Genomic DNA, 19396 nt, shown 5'->3' with positions numbered 1-19396 from the left:
AATGTGCAGTTTCTGGATCTAAAAACTTGTATTAGCAAAAACTAGCCACATATAATTCTACTGTATCTGTTTTTCTTTAGTGAAGTGGCATCCTGAAAGATCTGATAACCTCTTAAGCCCAAAATTTTATTTGCAAATGAGCTAAAGAACAAACACTAGGAAAAATAAATAAATAAATGGGAGATTTATGTTTGCGTAGTCTGAAATCAGAATCAGAATCAGAATACTTTATTGATCCCTGGGGGAAATTATTTTTTGTTACAGTGCTCCATTTTAAACCAACATTAAGACAAGACAGACAATACACTAACTAAGAATAGTACAATATATACATATATATACATACATACATACATAAGTCACTCATAAATAAATAGTTGGAAAAGAAACATGTGTAGCTGTAGCAGCAAACAGTGTGTTAAGTGGATGCGTTGTACAGGGAGATGGCCACAGGCAGGAATGATTTCCTGTGTCGTTCAGTGGTGCTTTTCGGTAATCTCAGTCTCTCACTGAACGTGCTCCTGTGACTGACCAACATGTCATGGAGTGGGTGGGAGGTGTTATCCAACATTGTCTTTATCTTGGACAGCATCCGCCAGTAGACTACAGATATCTGGGCAAACACTGCCAAACTGCCAGAAACGTTAGCCTGGCAGATAGAGAGCCGATGTGTGACCTGTCAGATCCATGTCTGCCTGCAAAATAAGGGTTTGACAGTACTTAGTTAGAAAGCAGTGCGACACTCCCTGCCTTCTTTACTCTCCTACTAGTGCTTCGGATTACATAACATGACATGTTCTACCTCTTCTTCTCCTCCTCTGGCTTCCTATGCAACGGCAGAAGACAGACAACAGTGGTACTTATGGAGGCCAAGAAGTCATGCAAATTAACGTCAGTCAGCATCGGTATATTTTGGCCCTCCAGAGCCCCTGTAGTGAGGTGGTGCGGGGCCAACTGAGTATAATTGGGCCTCAGATGATTAGTGAAGAGGGGCTCATGCACGAGAGAGGGGGGTTAGGAGAAGAGATGCTGAAGAGGTATTAGGAGTGAGAGAGCAGGGGATTTGAATCAAACAGGAGGAGAAGGCAGCAAGAATCTGACAAAACATACAGAGGAAAAGGATGGAGCAGGGGGTGAGCTGTGTGCTGCATATTCATGACTTCTGCTGTGTTTGCATTCCCATCTCTATTTGCTTTCTTTCCATTCATGTCCAGGCGCATTCTCCTTGATTTTTCTGCTATGAGTTTACATCTTGAGACATCTTTGAGGATGGGGAATAGTTAATGCTATGCTATCTCCTGGTTTGTTTCAATTGCATCTTATTTCCATTGATTTGACCGTCTTTTCCAGCTGTGGTTGTGGTCTATCAGCAGGCAAGAACACTGGTGATGGAAAAGTCTGTTAAACACTGGATTGCTTTTAAATTGTCCCCTCCTCAGTAGCTGCAGATGACAATTAATTCAAGTAAGAGAATTGTTGAGGTTCAAGATAGCTCAGTGAAGAGTTAGGGAGACCATAGCATGAATATATAAATATGACTTAGTTGCAACAAATGAAGGAAATAAAGAAGTTTAAATCATCACCCCTCCACTGCCGTGCTTGGCAGTTGGCATCAGGTGTTCATGCTGAGTTTTGCAAACATGGTGCTATGCATTACGACTAAACAAATTTACTTAATCTACAAAGAACATTGTTCCAGAAGTCTTTTAATTTGATCAAATGAAACTTTGCAAATCTGAGCTGTGCACCCATGTTTTTTTACGAGATATTAAGCTTTGTATTTAACATCTCAACTGAGGCCTGTAGAGACTGAAATGTGTTTCTCTGAATATTGGATGGTCTGACCCTAGGGTGAATTTGCATGGAAGTCCACTCCTGGGATGACTCTGATGTTGTGTTATCACACATCTGAATGGTGCAACAACACCTGGCTGCTACTTGGCCTCTTAATTCCTATGGAAGCATAAGGGTGTACTTTGTTTTTCACGTGATTGTATTCTAATATGATGGACTACTAGTGCCCGTCATACCTTCTAATTTCGGTTTTTTTTTTCTATTTTTGAGAAAATAATTCAGTCCCAGCAAGATTATATATAATGACTTCTGACTTAACCGGACATGCTTAAGCCCTAAATAATCCTGAATGAATCCTGGAAACATTTTTATCATGTCACCAGACACACCTTCATTATTAAAGGTCACAAGCTAAAAAGGTTGGGAGCAGTCGAGTCCAGGGATCCTTAAAGTGTTTGTCTTACTTGAACCTGTGTTACAAATGTCATACAAGCACTTTCTATGTGTACCTTTTATCGCTCGGTTTTATTACCGCCTAAGTCAAGCAAATCTCAAGAAGAAGAAGAAAGCTGCTCTGACTGCTGGCCCATCAAATCAGGAGAGAAGAGAAACTCTCTGACACACTTACAGTGGAAAAAATCTCGTTTGACCTTATCAAAGCAGACATTTGGACCTCTCACAATGAAGCTCTACATGTTTCTCTTTGCCCTTTACAACAGCGATCATGTTAACACACATACGCACGCGTCCGCTCACACACTGAAGTCTCAGAAATGCAATACACAGTGACACTGGTAAAAATGAGCAGGGTTGTAGAAAGTCTTTATATGCTGTGTTTTGCTCATTAAGGCTCTCCGGACACCAGAAATGACAGACACTCAGCTCCATGTAAAGTTTTTTTTTTCCACCCCCCACACTCAACCCGTCACTCACAATCACTCTCTCACAGATACTACATGTAACAAATGTCAGACGTGAGAATAGTGTGTGCGTGTGGCTGGATGTTGGACCACTGACAGGCATGGAAGCAGCTTGTTGAACTAATAGCCTAACTAATGTGTCTACATTCCCTCCCTCTTTACCTCCCTCACCCCCACTTCCCTTTGCAAAACTGACATCTACGTACCGAGCAGAGAGACGAGGGAGAGGGGGAAGTAAAGAGGGAGGGGGAAAAGAGGAGAGAAGTGGGTTGACAAGCGGCAGACCCTATCGCCCTCCCGTCTGACTCTGTCTATCTCCCCGTTGCTCCCTGAGGGTTTGTCTCTGAGGATAGTGCTATGATGAATAGGCCTGTCTAAGCAAACCTAGCAGAGACCAATTAGAGAGAGTGAGAAGAAAAAGAAGAACGATAGAAACAGAAAAACAATGAGAGAAATGGAAGCAAAGGGAGAGCGGGAGACAGAGAGGGAAGAGAAGGGCAGATGCATTAAAAGGAGGTAGGAGGACTGGGGTAAAGTGGAAAGTTTAAGGCAGTGCGTGTTGTCTGTGAGCGTGTGTGTGCCTCAGTGAGCTGTCAGTGCTGAGGGAGACGCCGTATGAGAGGGCCCGGCCTCCTAAGTCTTAACCTCGTCTGCTACTGCAGGAGAGGCTTTGACAGCAGAGACGCACAAACAGGACTGACCCTCGCAAAAACATTTCCTCCTCCTCCTTTAGAAAAGCCTTTCAGTGCTATCCTACTTCCTCTGTGTTCCTCCTCCCTCCTTCATCCAACTAATTTTTCTCCAGTCGAGCAAGCATATTACGTTTATTCAGATTATGTTGACATCTTTTATGTGAATAAATGCCATTATTTTATTTTTTTTAATTGGGTTTTCACTGGATTTTATCTCAGGAAACTGGCAAATATTCACACTGTGATGGTCAGAGGTGTAGTCCACGTACAAGAACAGAAAAAGCTATAACAAAGCTACAAGTGCTAAAAACTAAAGAATCCAAATGAAGAACCTATTTCAGTGGGTCCTAATCCCAAACGCGCTGACCCTGTTGTGGAAAGCAGGTTCAGTAAAATCTGACTTGATTAACTCTGAGTTTCTAGATCATAATTTTCTCTTCAATCAAGCTATAATACCATAATTTACCATAGAAAAGGGCAAGAAAAGAGCAGAGCCTCCAATTTATTTCAGTAGTCTGAGGAATAAAAATGACATAGTGTGCATCTCATTATTCAACAGTAATATGACAGGGACAAAATACAGGCGACAGTAACTGCAGGTTGAAGAATAAATCCAAGATAAGATAGTTTAGTAATGGACGTATAAATTATTAACTGATTTTGGTCATTTGCAGGGAAAAAAATTATGAGTTCAAGGTGCTCCAATTTGCTAATCAGAATTTGGTCATAGGGGGTTTTTTTTCACCTGTGAAATAAGCAAAGATTACTCACTGAAAGCTCGAGAGACTGTTTGTTTTTTCAGTCCCACCTTCATAACGTCTTTTCCCATCCTCCGCCTCAGCAGCTTTTTGGCTTTTGTAGTTTCTTTGCCATGTTCCTGTCATTCATCCATTTTCTTATGCTTATCAAATTCATGGCCTTTCATTGGGTGAGACACCGGGTACAACCTGGACGCCAATCTATCGAAGGGCTAAAAAATAAACATCTATGGTCAATTTAGAACATCAGTTTTAGACAAACAGTTTTAATTTAGACTGTTGGACTTACCTGACTTACACTTCTGTATGTTAGCCCTTAACATACAGAAGTGTCTGTCAAACAAAAGTATTTCGGACACTATCTTAAGTCTATTTTGCAATACAATCAGATTTAATCATTTGGATATGAACTATATTGTCTAGTATATCATTTCTGACCCCCATTTGCTCAATCATGTAATCCCCATATGAATCTGAAACATTTGTAAGTCTTAAACATGAAACATTTCTACTTTCTATAATGTGAGCACTGAATTATGTTGGAGATTTAAACAACTAGGAAAAAGCATCAGCTTGGCCTGGGATCAAATCCAACTAGCACTTCCTCGCCTGCGTCTGCCAAGCTAATTTTCCTCCTTCAAACAAACATTTGATAAATGGCTTCCCCACTCTCTTCTTACAAAACAGGATAACTCTCCTCGTCCTCTTCCTCTCGACGATCTCTGTCGTCCTTCCCCCTACACACACGCACACACACGCACACACACGAATCTCTGAGACAATTACAAACATCCTGCTTCCCATTTATCACCAACAATTAAACGGCACGGACGCTCGCTACTTCATAAGCAGAGAAGAGAGGGCAAGGAAAGCAGGAGGAGACGAATGCGAGCGGAATGAAGTAGAGTCAACAGTGAGAAAGAGAGAGGAAGGCTGACAGCACAATTAAGGTTTTTAATTCTCTGCTTGAGTGGGCCAGTCCAGTCTTTATGCTAATTAGGATGCCACGGCCATGTAATAAATCTCTATGATCCAGCCTCATTTCCCTTCTGTCTCTCTCTGTCTCTTTCTCGCACGCTTGTACAGACAACAGCACAGAAAGTTCACCGGTTACTTTTTAAACGGCTAAACCCTTCGGCTGCAGTGTTGATCATTTTGATAAGATTGTTATTTCTGTGCAGTTTTAATGCTTCACTGTGATCAGGGAGCCACAGTTTGTCTGCATACGCTGTTTACTTGGTTGGGCAAGCATTTGCCGCCTTGGCTCAACGCCTCCACCACATGCAGTTTCTCTCCCTGTTAACTCGCTTTATTAGTGTTTTTCAGGAATGTGGTTTGCATGTCCTGCACCGCTGGACTCCGCTGCATAAACGTTACGAATGCAGAACATTTTCGGTTCTTCTCTTATCTTCTTATCTTCTCATCTCCATTTGACAGACACGTCTAATGATAACATCTGCAGATGGGAAGCAAACAGCACAACAATCCGCAGATAATTGGGGGCCGTGTTTAAAGACGACGAGAGAAAATGAGAGAGACCGATAAGTGGACAACTGCAGGCTCTTTGTTAAAGTAGCAACGAGCAGATATATTTTCACCCTCATTTAGGGCACGAGGACTCACTAGTGCCCTCCTCCCTCCCCTTTTCTTTTTGCTTCCTTGTAAGGTTGTCCCAAACCCAGTAAAAGACAGAAACACAGAATCTATGTAAAAATCAACTAAAAGTTTACTTTCATTAAATAAACAAAGGTAAAAGCAATTAACTAAGGTGGATTTTTATTCACACATCATCATTTTACACAACTCAGCCTTGCTGGGCAGCTCTTTTACCAATTATTAGCCTGCTTTTGGTTTGCTGCCCTTCTACGCTCTTCTGTAGGCTTAATACTTTCTCCCTGGGGGTGTCACCGTCAGCCATCTTGTGTTGCCTGACAGCCAAAATGGCTACCGCCCCAGCCACCAGCCCGAGGTGAAGTAGGTAGAGAGAAACATGGAGACCGGTCACCAGCAGAGAGAAGCAGACAGTGGCAACACACCAAGGCCCAGCCAGGATCAGCAGCAAGGAGTGATACCAGGAGCTGAAGACGAGAGCTGGGACGGACAGAAGGAACCTGAGCAACGTGGAGGTCATCCAGGAGTACAGAGACAGAGGCGATAAGAGGAGAGATACTGCTGCCTCACTCATCGATACTGCCTAAAAGATACAAAAGGTGGGCGTTAAATACACACACTATATATTTCTTTATAGCATTATTTATTTTTGTCAACCTACCTCACGAGCATTCATGTGCAAGGTGACACTAGATGTCTGAGTCTTGTGAAGCCCTGAAAAGTTAGCAACATACAGACACAACTTTACTTGGATAAGAGCAAAACACGACTGAATCAAACAAAGCTTTTAAACCTCATCAGTGATGGTTGCATTCTTTAAAAGACATCTACTTACATAGGAAGAGGAGAATGAGACTGACAGCCAGCAATAGCCTCATTTCTCCTACACAGCTTCACACTTACAATCCTGAAATCAACAAACAAAACAATTCAACAGCAACATTAAGCCTTCACTAAGGTTTAATGCCTACACTAGCCTTCACGAGCACTCGCACATGAATCTAGGACAGTGTCTGCATGGCTTAAAAACAACAGCAAGAGTTTAATTTCTCACCCAACACTGCTCCCACTGTGTATCAGCTCACTCCTGCTTCCTTCTGTCACACCGACCTTTATTCAGCAAAGTTTTCAGCTTTACTTAAGTAATCCTCTTGTGGAAGTTATGCAACATTCCCCCTTGTTGTGCCAGTTTTCCAACAAAAAAGAAAAGAAGCATGGCCTGAACCACTCCACACTGACTTTAGGGATGTCAGCGCCACCTGTTTGAGGGGAGGGGTGATATCAAGAATACTTTCACAGCTGAAAGATCACCTAGAGACTCTTTTCTCTGCATGTTTTGTGCATCTTTTGTCCTGTTTCCCACCTTCAACCAGTCACAGCAGATCGCTGCCCCTCCCTGAGCCTGGTTGTGGTTTCTTCCTGTTAAAAGGGAATTTTTCCTTCCCACTGTCACCAAGTAACTGCACATAGGGGGTCATCTGATTGTTGGGGTTTTCTCTGTATTGTTGCAGTCTTTACCTTCCAATATAAAACACACTGAAGCAACTATAAAACTGAATTATATGAAACATCAAATTCATGCTTTTGTGCCAAAACACTTAAAAAAATGACTTGAGGCCAGCAGGAGGTATTTACCGTCACTGGAATGTCATAGTATGATGTGACGCTCTCCAACTCCAACCTTCACCCCTGTCTTTAAATGATCGTCCCACCCCCTACCCTCGCACTCCATTAAGGTTAAACCCCTCCTGTTATTATCAGCTCACCCCACCATTACCCTTCTCCTCCCCACTGAGACACCAAGGAGAACCTGCTACAAATAAATGCTGATCAGCTGTAATGTTGTCATGATTAAGTGGCATTCTGTCAGAGTAGGGGGAGAGGGAGGTTTACTCAAAGGGCCGAAGCGCACTAATAGTCTTTATGTTACCATTTAATGTCTTTCACCAGGGTTTGTTTATTTATTAGGTCCGTTCAAAATTGCAGGTAATGTTCATCATGACTTCAGCCTTTCACTTAGTACTAACAATCATGCTCTCACAGGCATTCCTGCCATAAAAATGATAAAAATCATGATACACCAGTTCAAGTTTTTTTTATTATGTTAACCCAGTGATGCGTGGGCAGTATGTTAATACACCATGTTTTATCTGTGTACTGTACAATGATTACTAACGCTTAAAAATACTGGAAACTATTTTTTTGTTTTGTTTTTGCAGCTTGTAGTAAATGTCGGTTAAAACCACAAGTCTGTTCGCCAGTAGTCTTAAACTCAAAAGTATCTGAGGTGAGAAACGTTACAGACATTTGACACCTTTCACTGCTCATTTCATTTACGGTAGATGTTTAGAAAAACTCGCTAAGATAAACTATCACCATCAATCTTTCTACCAAAGTGAAGTGAAGCCTAGAGGACGAACAGAAGGCTGATGACAAGAGTGTAAAACACACCACTGCTCCATCAACTGCTGAATGAATAAACAACATTTGAAGTTAAGAAAGTAGCTGAATTCATCTCAATCATCTGTCTTCATGAATGCGAAAATCATTTATTTTTGCTGCTTTTGCATTTTCAGAAAAAACATACAGACACCATGTGACACAGAAACCAAGACAGAAAAAAGGACATTTAATATAACCACATAAAAACATGATGAAAGCTGTAAACATGTGTACAGAGAATTAGTCATTCTTTACACTTCATCCTATTCATAAAAATTTTGCATCTACAGGGGAGAACAACAAGAAGAAGACATAAATATGTTAATAAGAAGCTGGAAGGTATAGTGTAAGAAGTCCCGTTTCATTTCAGACACACACCTCAACTCACTTTACATCAATTACATAAAGCTTACTCATTATGAAAATGGAAATTAAAAATTGTTCTACATAAAACAAGACGCACTGTACAGACAGGATCCTGAGACGTGATGCTCATAAATTTAATGTAACATGTATTTTGGGAATTCCGGACTAGCCTACGGACAATATTCCAAACAACAATGAAGGACTGATCATTGTCCATGTATCTGCATCACTCATTGGTTAGTCAGTGGTATTTCTTCAGCAAAGAAAGCCAGTGCGAATTCACTTAGGACTAGTAGATACTGGTAAGAAAGTGCTTTTTTTTCCCCCCTTCAAATACTGGATGTGGAGAGAATGTCCTCCACCAGATGCTTGTATACCCAAGCGTCTCCCTTCAGCCTCTGGCGGCGGACCCCAACAACTTCGGGCCTTTGCAGCAAGCACACCTCCAGTTCAAACGCCATCGTCACCTTCCCGAAGTCACCCCAGGTTTGACATTTCAGAGTATACCTGGAGGAAAGGCAATGGGAACAATGTGGAAACATTAACATTTGGTCCAAGAGTGAGCAAACCAGTCAGAAGACAGGGAGGTAACGGGAATTCTTACCCTTTCTGTGTGAAGTCGATGTTTTTCTCCGGCAGGATGGAGAGGATCTGGTTAAGCACCTGGTCTGGATTGGTCTGACTGGTCAGAGTCACGTTGTACTGTGCCTGGTGGAAAACACAGCCAAGCCACTGATCAGAATTTCTATCATTTTGCTGTAAATTAATTGTCTTTGAATTTTTATTTTACTGATGATGGATCTGCTTTGGGGGTTTTCGGCTTTCTATTACCTTAATCTTACGTGGACCATCCCGCAGAGCTCGTCGCTTGTTTGGCGTGAGCATGGTTATCACCTTATCCAGACCTCTCTCCAGGGAACCAAACATCTTTCCCCCTCGTTTCTTCTTCCCACTGTCTCCTGTGACAGCCAAGTCCAGTGACCTGGACCTTAAGAGCACAGAGGAAAAAAAAAAAAAAAAAAAGCCTCACTTTAGCTCAGGAATCCTGAACTGCCCTTCCCATTGGCTTACATGTTACTGGTTTCAAGGACTCAAGAACACATTTATGACCCATTCTTATGACTAAAAGTAAAGAATAAATTCTGTTGAAGGGAAAGCACCATTTAGGGAACCTTTACTCACCTCCGCTCTGGGCTGAAGGCTATGATTTCTACATTTGCAGGATCCTTGTTCTCTGCTGCTCTCTTCTTGTGCTCTTTGGATGAGCCGTCTCCACCTACCAGAAAAAAGTGCATTAAGAAAGTTGAAAACTTACTACCTTGCAAACATAGAACTTCTATACATATTGGTGGATCTGACTGAGAAAGCAAGAAACACCGAATGCTCATTTGGTTGGCTAGCCTAAAGAATACTTGCTTTTATTTGTGTCACTAAGCACAATAAAGACCACAGTTCATGTTTTATTCAGTATGCCTTATCGATTATCGATTTAGGCCATAAACTCATCAGGACTGTCTTCAGTGCCTGCTGAAGTCATGCATCAAGTGAGCACTAGGATTGTTTCACCATAGATTTTACACAGACGTTGTCACCACCCTGTGATGGCTCTGAGAAGGAATCCAGGTTTAATCCAATTTAACAAGCGGCAGAATTTTATAGCAAAATAATTTAACTATAAATATGTGAGTATTTCATTAACCAATAAGGAAAAATCTAACTGAAAATTGATAACTCATGTGGAATTCAGTGTCAAATAAACCCCTCTTATAATACATTTTTGGCTATGACTGTTTTGGTCAGATCGTAGTGTTAGGGAAATAACCGTGAAGCTCCTGAGAAGTATAGTCAGCTTGGGGTTTGAATGTTTCACTCACTGTCACTCAGGAACTCTAGTTTAAATCAAGAGCTGATCAAAGACAACACAAAAAATAAAGCATACCGCTAACACAACATGGATAAAGGTTTGTTTTTTACCAACCCCAAGGTCACTCAACAGGGAGAAGTGTTTGGAATGAGAATAAATTTGAAAACGCTTAGGTAACAGCCCTGTGCTCTTATGCATCGAACTGGCTGGCTTTGACACTGGAGTTGTGAACACAAAGGAATAACGATTTTGACACACACGCACACACAAGAGAGCTAGGCTTTAGTGGTAAGAGAACACATGTCACTACAGCCCACGTGGGACAGTGAGCAAAGGAAAGAGACAGCTACACCTGTCACAGCACACGCCTAGGGACAGACACGCATAGACCACTCTGTGTGTGTGTGTGTGTGTGTGTGTGTGTGTGTGTGTGTGTGTGTGTGTGTGTGTGTGTGTGTGTGTGTGTGTGTGTGTGTGAGTCAGAGAGAAATATGAGGACAAGTAAGTCACAGGTAGCACGTTTGCACTTTGCTGTAGTTTGCAGAGCAGGAGGCTGTAAAGAGAGCGGGTCTGAGCCGTATTCCGAGGATTCAACATCAACTAGGTCAGCTGCAGCGAGCTGGTGGCTGAATTTATAGAGGCATCTAATGAGGCTGGACATGTGAGCAGACAAGTCGCTATGACAAATAATTAAGACTTTAATGATTCTCCGTTCATATTAGTGTCCTTCATTCACAGATAAGTGAACAGAATTAGCTGCTTCTTGATAATAACCTCACCTTTGAGTTGACAGTGATAGATGTGTGTGTGTGTGTGTGTGTCCATTTTCAGTGGCAAAATGACAGCTAAATCACAGAAATATGAGTGGCTTTGGGATAAAAACAGACCCAATAAATGAGTTTATTACCAGAATACAATTTACTTGCAAATGTTTGGCATGTGGTTGTGGCACTTGTGATTATGAGAGCTGTGTAAGACCAAGCGAGGGACGGATAAATGAAGGGGGGGCAGGGGGTGAGTGGAGGAGAGGGGCAGCTGGTTAATGCGAATCTGATCTAATAGGCACTGCACTTCAAACCCTTGTTGAGAACAACAATTACAGTACAAATAAACTGTACGATGCCCAGAGCTCTGTACTGTCTGTACGGTACTCAATTTTCTGTCTTTGGTTGAGTGACCAAGAATCTATTAAGAAATGATTCTTACCTTTAGGTGTGGGGCTGTTGATATTAGCATTTTGATTGGGTGTGGTCAACACATTCTTATTGAGGCGTGCATTCCTCTTACTGGATACAGGCGTTCGAGGTGGAGGCAAGGCAAAAATGTCAACGTCTCTGTCTTGGACATCATTATTCTCCTTGTTCTCGCTGGCCTGTTCTCGGTTCCTCTCTCTATGGTAGCGAGGTGTCGCTTTTCGCGCTCTCTCTGGGGTCGGGCTTGAAGGATGTCCTTTTTCCACCGATGGCGATACCAGCCTCTTTAAAAATACCAAAAGACAAATGATGATAATAATAATGGATTAGATTTATATAGCGCTTTTCAAGGCACCCAAAGCGCTTTACAATGCCACTATTCATTCTCTCTCGCATTCACTCACTGGTGGAGGCAAGCTATGGTTGTAGCCACAGCTGCCCTGGGGCAGACTGACAGAAGCGAGGCTGCCATATCACGCCATCAGCCCCTCTGGCCAACACCAGTAAGTGGCAGGGTGAAGTGTCTTGCCCAAGGACACAACGACCAGGAGAGAGAGCCCGGGGATCGAACTGGCGACCTTCCGGTTACAGATACGCTTCCCAACCCCCCTGAGCCACGGTCGCCCCCAAATGTGGTGTCTCAGAAAAAAAGCTGCATTTGGGATTTATCTGAACTGCATTTCAGATAGCCAGAAAGCACCCAAAACCTCATCCCCCTGCTTCTTTCAGGTATCAGCTGGAGAATTTCTTATTCATTCAGTATCTGTAACTTCCCGTTCAGACTGTACTTTCTGACATACGGCAGTAAGAGAGAAATCAGGGATTGGTTGCTCTCTGCTTCGGATTAATTAGGTGGTTATTTGGAATACTTTTCTATGTTTACCACCCTGGCGAGAAAAGTGGGTGTCCTTTCCATTTTTAAACATTTAAACATCTGCCTCCCCTTCCCCACAATGGCTGGTTTGTCACTCTGCCTTAAAGCGTGGCCACTTGGAACGACTAAACGCATCCAGCTTCTGACGTGGTTGGACAGCGTGTCTAAAGAGAAGGCTTTCAATCCGAGTTTACCTTTTTCTTCAGTCTACTCATTTAGACACATGAAAGAAAAGAGAAATCTATACTTATAGCAACTTCCACATACCGTGTCTTTTTTTATGATTCCATCTGGCTGACCTCTGACCCTCTGGGGTGTGTGCTGTGGAACTGAAACCCAGGGGCAATCATCGATGTAGTCTGAGCAAATGTCCAAGGAATCCACAATCAAAGCGTCTTCATCCTCACTGAAGTGCAGAGCTTTTCTGGTCTAACAGAGATAGAATAAAAAAATAAAATCCATAACAGCAAAATGTATCAGTATCAGCTGTAAGCAGCTTTAAAAGAGCAGAGCATCATGGAAGCTCTGGTCCTAAATCTGACCTGTAGTCCCTGATGCAGAGGCGAGCAGGAGTCCTCACAGACAGCTGGCTCAGGGCGCAGGCGGACAGGCTTTCCCCTCTGCTTCTTAGACAGCAGCAGCAGGTAGGTGGCTGTGATGTGGTCATATCGCCACTGTGGGAGATAATTTAAGATGTATTTAAGTAGATGTCTAACAGAAATTAAGTACAAGTTCTAGTATAATATGATAAATACAACATAATGATGCTGAAATATGCATATACAGACACACACCTCCTTCACCAGCGCTGTGGTGCTCTGTCTTGATCGCTTCATGTTTACTGCCATCTCAGTGATACAGTCTTCATCCATGTAGCCAAGCTACAAAAGACAAAACAAAGATTAAACTGTGAACACACAAAGCTACAAACAGACAAATTTTATTATCGTCACCAAGGAGGTTTTTCATTGATTCAGTTTGTTTGTTTGAAGGATTATTCAAAACAGCTGAAGAAGGTTTTGCATCAAAAATGTGTTCACAGAGGTTCAGGCTTGGCCTAATTTAGTACCAATTAACTTTTGGAGTTCATCTGGATCCAAGATTTTTGTTTTGAAGGATTCTTCAGGATTGCAGCAGAGGGCAAAACTGGTCATTTCCTCACAGATCCATATCACAGTCCTATCTTCACACATGCACATCACATAAAAATAAGAAAACTTGGACAAAATCTCAAGAATATATCACAAACTAATCTGGTTCCACATCATGTACAGTGTGGAATTTTCAGCCTTGGTGGAGATGTGCATTTGCAGACTGTTCTTGTTTCATACACTAATCCCGATGAAAAAAAGAAAGTGATGTTAAGGACTATGGTAATGTCACAGAACAATGACTTGTATGCTGACTGGACAATCTAAAAGAAGGGGGAAAAGCCTGAAAAAGGCTGTAAAAGCGATGTCACAGCAAACGCTACCATTTGCAATTATGAGTTTTCTTATGCAGTTTTTTTTGTGTGTCTGTCCATACCGGCTGCCTGCTGTACCACTCCACAGGGCTGTTGTAGTCTTTCATCACCCAGGGATGGTCCAGCAGCTGTCTGACAGTCAGACGCCGCTTTGGGTCCACCTGCAGGACACATACAGAAACTACAACTCAACCTGCACAAAACTACATAGTCCACAATCTGTAGCAGAAACAGATTTGCCTTCAAATCTTGGAAAATGCTTTTAGGTTTACTAAGAGTAAGAGGTGTTCTGTTATAATAAATTTATGTGGCAAATGCATAATTGCATCTTACTGTAATTCAACCAAAAAAAGAAGATTTGCACCTCAGTTTTAATTAAAAAGAATCAAGTTTTCTAGAGAACAGTAAACAAATGATACATATCACAGGTTGAGAGGCTGACAGGTATACAAAGACAAGAGCAAATAAACTGACTGACCTGTAACATTTGGTTGAGGAGGAGGATACTACCTGGAGAGAGCCACTTTGGGTTATCATATGTACCCCTCTGAAAATAAAGAAGACATCAAGAAACCCATTAAAAAATAATAATAATAATGATAAGACAACAGCTTGCTGTGAGTTTCCTTGAATGCCCACAAAAATTGAGGAGCAGCACCCGGAACTTAAGGGAAAGGTTTTAAAAATAAGAGTGCTCTTACTGTAATCTTCCTGTAGAGGATCATGCAGTTGTCATCATCAAAGGGCAGGTGTCCACAGAGCAGAGCGAACAGCAGTACTCCCATGCTCCATACATCAGCCTGGGAGGAGGGAGTTACACACCACACAGCGGTATTTCAGCTTCATGCGTTACAGATAACATTTCACAGCTCAGTTGCACTGAATTGCACGCCAGCAAATGTGATCACGACACCATGAAAAACTCGAACCGTGGAACAGGCAGGTATTCATAAATCTTGGTGAAAGCCAAATGCAAATACTGCGACTTCAGAAATTTTTGAATTAAAACCCCAGCATTTCTAAAAGTTGTATTTACCAAAGAACATGTCATACCTCTGATCCAATATACGCTTTTCCCTGGATAAGTTCAGGAGCAGCGTAAGCAGGGCTCCCACAGCAGGTCATCAGCTCATAGCCCAACCCTCCCTACAAGAGGCAACAACATGCTATTTAGGTCATGATTATACACAGCATCGAGTACAGCATGCATACACATGTCTAAGTTTTAGTTATGATGTGCTACACAACAGTGTTCCTTTTATGATTATTTTACTCCCCATGCTTCTGAAAAAATAAAATGGATGTTTGTCTGAGATTTTTTTCCTCATTGCAACATCCATAAGTATCAGGATACACTAAAGCCTTATCCATAACTAACTACTACATTTTCCAAAGTAGCTAAAAAAAAAAAAAAAAAATCCAAACTCACAAACAACCTTTCAGAAAGATATTTAGGACCCTGGGTGGTTTTTCTGTGTTCAATATGATTGGAAAAAAGATATGCCTGGTAATCAAATTTTACATAAGTGCTGCTTTGTCTCACGTCGTGCACCAGTGTAGTGTGTTATGCATGGAACTAGTTTGTACAATAGACTGAGGAGTACCTTGGTAAACAGCAAATGCCTTAAGAACGTTTTTCCCTCGCCCTGATGCTAAATATTTATAATACACACAAAGAGGGAAAAGGAATTTGGTAATATACCTTAGGTTTGGCACACAAGCCAAAGTCTATAAGCTTCAAGTTGTGGTCTCCATCAATCAATAAGTTTTCCTAGAGTTCAAAGAGAAAAACTTTAAGATTCATATTACAGCCACAACTGATCTATGACACTTTTTGGTGGTTGTTTTTGTTTGTTTGTTTTTTACCGGTTTTAGGTCTCTGTGTGCGTATCCTTGGCTGTGGACATAGGCCATTGCTGACACAATTTGCCTAAAAAAGACCCGGGTTTCCTCCTCAGACAGGCGGTCCTTAGCTATGATGTAGTCAAAGAGCTCCCCACCAGGGCAGTACTGAAAGTAAAATGAAAGATTGAGGGAAAGAAGAAAAAAGAATTCAGGATTTTTCTGGTTCAAAGCAGGTTTTGGGGATAATTATCTCAACTAGCCCACATATAGTTGCATCAAAAAAAACTGTGTTGCCTTACCGAAAAGAAATTTGTGGCTTTTCATGTTATTTTAGGTCATTTGATAAGCATAAAAGTCAATATCACTTAAAATAAGTTGATAATGATAACATAGTTTTATTTACCATTATTATTATTATTCAAATTAAATTCTGGGGGAGAGGAGAACCCCAGAAATTGATCTTAAGCTTATATTCATTCTCACATAACACATTGCTTATGCCCTTACCTCCAACACCATAAATATCTGGGTGGAGGTCTCTATGACCTGATACAGTCGACAGATATGTTGGTGACTCAGGTTCTTCATGGCTTCGATCTCCACCTTCACACGGGGTAGGTCATCCTAGGTGAAACACAGGGATTTCTTGTAAATTATTTATACATACAAATACTGTTTACTGCACTGTACACTTTCTTTCTTTTAAAAAACAACAACATTATTCTTTGTTTGTTCTGCCTATTTGAAGACGAGCAAGAGCCGCGAATTGTGCTGAAGCGAAATACTGAGTTATTTCAGAAGAACCACTCCCATACTAATGTTTTCTGAAACCTCTTGTTCTAGACAAGGTCCGGTTTGCAGAGGAAAATGGGGTGTTAGAAAAGCTTCAGCATTACTTGGAAGGTAACAGGACAAATGCCAGGGCGTGACTTTTTCTCCCCAGATTAAAGGTTCAACTCAGGGCGAGGTCATCTTACTCTTATTGTAAACAAATGAATGCTTGAGCAAACATAACAGTTGAAGGCTGCCATCATTAGTCGGCCAAAAAGATTTGAATTGCAGTTCCAGCACATAGTTATTGAAAAGTGCCAAATGTCAGTTGTTGATTTTTATAAATGATGTGTCATGACTAATTGACCTGCATGCACCTAAACCAAAAGGCCAGTGAAACTGAGTTAACAGTTACAGACATTTAGGAACAAAAGTTAATAACAAATTTAATTCTGATAGAAACACAAATTTATTTTACTGCTTGGTGCGATTGGAAATCACCAGTTTGTTGTCAGACAAACATGAAACAAATTTTATTGGCTGAACAGCTGTTATTGCTGATAAATGGACAACAAATGCAACCAATAACTTTCTGATCTGTGTTCTAGTGGCTGAAATTGCATTAGTGTAAACTCTGAATTTAAGATAATCAGAATACTTTATTAATGCTAAGGACATTATGTGGTTAGTGTTGCTCCAAGACAACAAGAAGAGTAACATACTGAACTAAATTAAATATCCAATACATTATCAAAGTTACAAAATAAAGCCAAGAGCTCCAATATATACAAATAGCTCAATCTCCAGAACATTACAGAAATTACATATGATTGACATTTTACTCTAAAATTATTTTTGTAGAGGATGTGGAAAAGGGTGTAACTATGGCAGTGTGTACTGTGCATTAGATGGAGGAGTTTTACAGCCAGGAATGATTCCCTCTGTAGTTCATAGCAGTTTTAATAGTAGTTTAACTGGTACATATTTGTAAATATTTAATCTTTTATTTGTTTACTGCTTGTCACTCCGTTTCACTATCAGATCTAAATAAAGACTGAACTGAACTCTTACAAGTATAGACTAATGGCACCAACATACAACTAGGCTGCCTCACTTTTGAATGCAACAACTTGTGATAATTGTTTCTGACATTTTATACTCTGAGCTATATTTTTGTGTTTGACCCTATTTTTCTATTGCCGGTTTCATTTCTTACCCCAAGATCCTTTTTATTCATGATTTTAATGGCAACCTTCTCTCCTGTCAAGATGTGTCGACCCAGCTTGACTTTAGCGAAACCTCCTGGGGAAAAAACAGAAAGAAAGAAAAAACACACACAGGGTTCAGAGAGGATACGATACAGATAGTAATTGTTTTCTTAAATGCATCAATTAACCCTTGCATTACCTGAGCCGATAGTCTCATAAACCTCATAATATCTTTGGAGCTCGTCCGCTCCGCGATGCTCCGTCCTTTCTATTGGCATCTTCCCTGCTCCGGCGCAAGATGGTAAACTTTCCTGGAGAGGAAAATGCTTAAAATTGGCAACAGACACGAAAAAACTACGTTTGGCACTCATTGGTTATCGGTTTGTGACCGTTCAGCTAGCTTAACGTCAATTACTGCATAACTGTAGCCAACATAAATCATTAATACCGCTTGCAGTTGGTAAAAGTAACTACAATAAACCTTAACTGAACCAAAACAGTACTCGATATTCTGCATTTACCTGAACGAAAACAGAGGAAGACGGCAGCGTCAGTTAACCACACGGTAAAGCCCGAGTCCGGCAGACCGATGTTTTGTTACAGAAGTTTGAATTTCGCACGTTGACGTGACTACATTTCCTGCTTCCGGTTTGCGCTTCGTGCTTCCCCCTGTGGTGAAAAAGAGTACTGCAGCTGTAAAACAAAAAGCACAGTTAGTGCAACTTTGTTTTCATTCTGCAGGCTGGTTCACAATCAGAATTACGTTAATTACCAAGTTGTTTTTTTTATACAAACGAGTCAGGGGTTAAAAAAAAAAATCGAACATGGTATTTATATTTGGTGTTATATTTGGTTCACTTTACCAGTCAGAGACAACATTAAAACCCCTGACGGGTTAAATGAATATCATTTTCATCATCTTGTTACAATACATGTTCTGCTTGGAAACCTGTGCTTTATTATTTATGTGTATGTATGATCTATTTGCTAAATGCGTATGCATTTCTATTTTAACTTCCAAATAGGATATAAGAAGGTACAAAACAAACATATTTGCCCCTAAAACCCAGATTAGTAGTTTGACATATAGCTAAATACAGCTAAAGTAGCACAGTAATATATTCTAAATGCATACAAAAACTACAAATACTGGTTAAATATGGTTAAATATTGGAGTACATATAGGAAGGACTAATGGCACTAGTCTGGTCAGATATGTACAATGTGGGTTAATGCATTTCTGTTGGGCTTTACACGGTTCAGTAGTCCAACAAGCCACAAGTTAATACACACCTCCCAGCCAGTCAGAAATCATTTATTTGTTTTGGTATGCATACACTCATCCCTGTAACACTGAAATCTCTTTTTCCTACTACTGTGTAGGTCCCGCTTTTGCTGCCAAAACAGGCCTGACCTATTGAGGCATGCACTCCGCAAGTCCTCTGAAAGCATCCTGTGTTGTCAGGAACAAGATGTTAGTTAAAAAACTGCAAGATAGTGTCTCCACGGATGGTACTCAGACTGGATTTTAGGGAATTGAGGACAAGTCAACAACTTGAATTTGCTAGGTTGCCCAAACCATTCCTAAAGTAG

At 41.0% G+C, this 19396-nt stretch overlaps 1 protein-coding gene and 2 long non-coding RNA genes across 3 annotated transcripts; all 3 read right to left on the bottom strand.

The window, feature by feature from the left end:
* Positions 1–212: 212 nt before the first annotated feature.
* Positions 213–5569, bottom strand: LOC145429451 (uncharacterized). Its single transcript, XR_013909684.1, has 2 exons — positions 4215–5569; positions 213–695 (listed from the first exon to the last, which is right to left on the bottom strand). It is a non-coding gene; the product is annotated as an uncharacterized LOC145429451 (long non-coding RNA).
* Positions 5570–5923: 354 nt separating this feature from the next.
* On the bottom strand, positions 5924–7027 carry LOC145429450 (uncharacterized). The gene is made up of 4 exons (XR_013909683.1): positions 6830–7027; positions 6611–6682; positions 6437–6489; positions 5924–6358 (listed from the first exon to the last, which is right to left on the bottom strand). It is a non-coding gene; the product is annotated as an uncharacterized LOC145429450 (long non-coding RNA).
* A 1277-nt stretch (positions 7028–8304) lies between these two features.
* melk (maternal embryonic leucine zipper kinase) lies at positions 8305–18463 on the bottom strand. Its single transcript, XM_026170915.2, has 18 exons — positions 18325–18463; positions 18003–18114; positions 17812–17897; positions 16332–16448; positions 15846–15989; positions 15682–15750; positions 15033–15125; positions 14681–14779; positions 14458–14526; positions 14042–14140; positions 13309–13395; positions 13057–13188; positions 12782–12943; positions 11654–11924; positions 9766–9859; positions 9415–9571; positions 9188–9291; positions 8305–9090 (listed from the first exon to the last, which is right to left on the bottom strand). Exons 2-18 carry the CDS (start codon positions 18079–18081, stop codon positions 8913–8915), a joined length of 2040 nt encoding a protein of 679 aa, XP_026026700.2. The 5' UTR covers positions 18082–18114; positions 18325–18463; the 3' UTR covers positions 8305–8912.
* Between the last annotated feature and the right edge of the window lie 933 nt (positions 18464–19396).

Source organism: Astatotilapia calliptera, chromosome 6 (assembly GCF_964374335.1).
Source record: "Astatotilapia calliptera chromosome 6, fAstCal68.1, whole genome shotgun sequence".
In the NCBI taxonomy this organism is placed as follows: Eukaryota; Metazoa; Chordata; class Actinopteri; order Cichliformes; family Cichlidae; genus Astatotilapia; species Astatotilapia calliptera.
Note: the sequence above shows the minus strand (reverse complement) of the source record. Positions and strands in the feature narration are given on the sequence as shown.